The sequence below is a fragment of the Triticum aestivum genome, chromosome 1A, assembly GCF_018294505.1.
Source record: "Triticum aestivum cultivar Chinese Spring chromosome 1A, IWGSC CS RefSeq v2.1, whole genome shotgun sequence".
Classification (NCBI taxonomy): domain Eukaryota; kingdom Viridiplantae; phylum Streptophyta; class Magnoliopsida; order Poales; family Poaceae; genus Triticum; species Triticum aestivum.
The window spans coordinates 173,664,158-173,667,893 of record NC_057794.1 but is presented as its reverse complement, the minus strand read 5'-3'; the positions used below and the strand labels follow the sequence as shown (position 1 = coordinate 173,667,893).

General features: G+C 52.4%; 1 protein-coding gene across 1 annotated transcript; it reads right to left on the bottom strand.

The window, feature by feature from the left end:
* Positions 1 to 782: 782 nt before the first annotated feature.
* Positions 783 to 2,835, bottom strand: LOC123110890 (vegetative cell wall protein gp1; the record flags this gene model as incomplete). Its single annotated transcript, XM_044531552.1, is given in 2 exon segments — positions 783 to 873; positions 1,642 to 2,835. A coding segment is annotated over 1 exon segment (864 nt). The 5' UTR covers positions 2,620 to 2,835.
* Between the last annotated feature and the right edge of the window lie 901 nt (positions 2,836 to 3,736).

The window sequence follows — 3,736 nt, the reverse complement described above, 5'->3', positions numbered from 1 at the left end:
ACAACAAGACATTTCGACAGGGTAAAACTAAACCAGCAACACCGCCCGAATGTGCCGACAAATCCCGATAGGAGCTGCACATATCTCTTTCTCAGGGCACACTCAGATGAGACTAGCTACGAGTAAAACCAACCCTCAAGTTTCCCCGAGGTGGCCCCGCAGGCAGCTCAGTTCGGACCAACACTCAGAGGAGCACTGGCCCGGGGGGGGGGGGTAAAATAATGATGACCCTTGAGTCCGCGAAACCCAAGGGAAAAAGAGGCTAGGTGGCGAATGGTAAAACCAATGTTGGGCATTGCTGGAAGAGCTTTACTTAAGGCGAACTGTCAAGGGGTTCCCATTATAGCCCAACCGCGTAAGGGACGCAAAATCCGGGAACATAACACCGATATGACGGAAACTAGGGCGGCAAGAGTGGAACAAAACACCAGGCATAAGGCCGAGCCTTCCACCCTTTACCAAGTATATAGATGCATTAATTAAGTAAGATATATTGTGATATCCCAACAAGTAAACATGTTCCAACAAGGAACAACATCTCCATGTTCCAACAAGGAACAAACTTCAATCGTCACCTGCAACTAACAACGCTATAAGAGGGGCTGAGCAAGCGGTAACATAGCCAATCAACGGTTTGCTAGGACATGGTGGGTTAGAGGTTTGACATGGCAATTTGGGAGGCTGACAAGCAAATGGTAGGCATCGTAGCATTGGCATAGCAAAAGAGCGAGCAAACTAGCATAGCAAAGATAGTAGTGATTTCAAGGGTATGATCATCTTGCCTGAAATCCCGCAAGGAAGAAGAACGAGTCCATGAAGAAGACAAACGGATGTATTCGAACGAATCCTCACAACTCCGGAACGAAACCGAAGCTAACGTGAGAAGCAACCCGGAAAGGAACAAACAACATAGTAAACAACCACCACATAAACATGGCATAATGCACAATCAAGTATGATGCATGTCCGGTTTAATGAAGCATGGCATGGCAAAGTGCAACAAACAATACTACAAGTTAAGTGGAGCTCAATATGCACGAGTTGCATATTGACGGAACACCACATCAATTATTTAGTTCTCTCTCGGTTATGCTACTAATCAATATTAAATGTTGTTAAACATGGCAAAGGGTGAAGCATAATTAAACTACATATCTAGTCAAGTTTAAATGAGGCCGGAAACAACGAACAACAATTCCGGTAAATCCTCATATGCATTTAGCAATTTAATGCAACAACAAGTTTAAACATTTTAATTGTTGTTATCATGATGCGGATGACATATGCAAGTTTTATGCAATTTTATGAAAATGTTGACATAGAGCATGATAAGAAGCATTAGTCGCCATGGCGGAAGGAAAAAGGTACCACGGCGGCGAAACAAAATGGTGCCACGGCAACATATCCAAAAATGATGCCACGGCATCATATCGGTTCCGGTAGCTTGAGGAGATAACGATGCAAACGAGAAGTGGGCGTGAGCGAGTCATGCAAGACGGTGGGGTGCTCCCGGCTACCGGGTTCCCACGGGATTGTGGCATGGAAACGAGGAGGAACTTGCAATGACAATTCGGACATGGTGCAAACACGGGCATCTCATACAACGTGCATTCGGTCCACAGCGGTCGTTTCGGGTTATACCTTCGAAGCGTTCAAACGAGACGGTTCGCAATTCGGAGCGGTGTAGAGGAAGTAGGCGTTCACAGGACGTCGTCGGAAGTAGTTGTACACGGCGTCGGTAGAGGAAGTAGTTGTTCACGTGGCGACGGTAGTGGAAGTAGTTGTTCTCGCGATGGTAGTGGTTCGAGGTCTTGGCGGGTCATCATGTAGCCGTACATGTTCGTCGTGGTACACCGTTCGTAGAAGTTCGGGCGGCGGTAGTGGTACACGTTTTGACGTTTTGTAGTCGAACTTGACGTATCCAAGGGGCTCCGAATGTCGTGGTACTTGGCGAAAATTCTCGAAGATGACCTTGACGATCCTGGTTTCGGAGCAGAGGCGAGGCTGGCTGGCTACGACCGGCCTTGCAGCCGCTGCGGCCCACGCGAGCGAGCAGAGGAGGCTCACGCAGGAACTTGGCGGGCGCGGCGAGTCATCGGAGGCCGGGGACAGGGCTGCAGGGCCGGCTCGGCACGTGGACCTGGCGAGCGTGTGGAGAGGCGAGGACGGGGCGTCGGCGAGGCTCCGGTGGCCGGCTGGCCGGGGCCAGCGCGAGGAGACGCGGGTGACGGGGAGGCGCGGCGCCGGAAGACTGCTCGGGGATCCATCAGGCGGGGCCCGCGCCGCGGCGGCGACGGACAGGCGAGGAGGCGGGCGAAGAGGAGGTTGGGCGCGCGGCGCGCGGCCGGTGCTCGAGGGGCTCCTTTCCTCGACGCTCGGCGACAGGGAGTTGGCGAGGAGGAGGCGCGGGGAAGGAAGGCAGCAGGGGCACGACGAAGACTGGCGGCGGCGGCCGGTGCTCAAGGGGCTCCTCCTCGTGGCGCTCGGACTGCAGGGAGCTCGGGGTCGCGGGGGAGAGAGCGCGTGACGGCGGCCTGGAGACGCGAGGGCGACCGGAGCAGAGGCGATAGTCAGCGCAGGGTCGAGGTTGCCGGGATCGAGTCGAGTTGGTGCATCCATGGCGTCCTGGTGGCTGCAGGCAAGGAAGCGCTCAAGGAGGCCTCTGGTTAGCTCGGTGGAGGAGAAGGTGAGGGAGAGAGACGAGGGGGAGGAAGAGAACGGGGGATCAGGTCGAGGGGAGAGGGATGGCAGCGCGCGTGAAAGAGAGATCGAGGGAGATGGCGGCGGCGCTGGGGATCGAGAGAGAGGGTGCGCGAGGGAGATGGGGGTCGGGGCCTAGGGTGCGGTCGGGCTAGGTTTAGGATGCTTAGGTGGGCTGCGGGAGGCCTTGGGCCAAACGGGCCAGCGCAGATGGAGCCGACTTGGCAGGTTGCAGCTGGGCTGGGGAGGCCCAGCCGGGCTCTTTCTCTCTCTCTCTCTAAATCTCTTTTCTTTTCCTCAATTCTTCAACCAGAATTTAGGAGAAAAGAAAGAGGTGCTAGAGGTGGAATATTTCAGAAAAGGAAATATCCCTAGAGTCTTGAGAATATGCAGAATTTGAATAAATTGGTTTGGCAATTTTTAGAGGAAGAAAAATAATTCAAGTTTGAATTAAATTCAAACTTGAGCCATTTTAAAACCTAACCAAAACATTCCCAAAAGAGGTGAAATTTGGCGGTGGGGTTTAGGGCAATAAATTTGACTATTTGGGAGAAGGTGAACATTAAAGGAGAAGGGGGAAAATGGCACTTGTCAAAAGAAGGAAGTAGAGGGAAGGAGAAGGTGGGTGATGCGAGATTCATGCATGGAACATGCAACAACATAATATGTATGAGAAATCACACCATGCACATGATGACATGATGAAATGCACAAAAGAAAATAAAACACACGGCGAAACTCGGAATAGCCGGAAGTCTTCTGGAGCGTCGGTCTCGGGGCGTTACAGCAGTGCTCAAGAGGTAGTAGTGGCATGCTCTCATGTGTGGGGGTAGTGGTGGTCACACTCATCCTCTCATAGGAAATGCACTCCATGTCATATATGGTGGAGTCACTCATCTCACTCATGGGGTGGTGGCTCTCCCCACATGGCAATTGGGTCATTTCATGATATGTGGGTGTAGTCGTAGTCGTGGATGAAGGCCGAAGATGGCACATCATCACGCTCCTCTAAGACCAAAGATAAGGTCTCATGTGC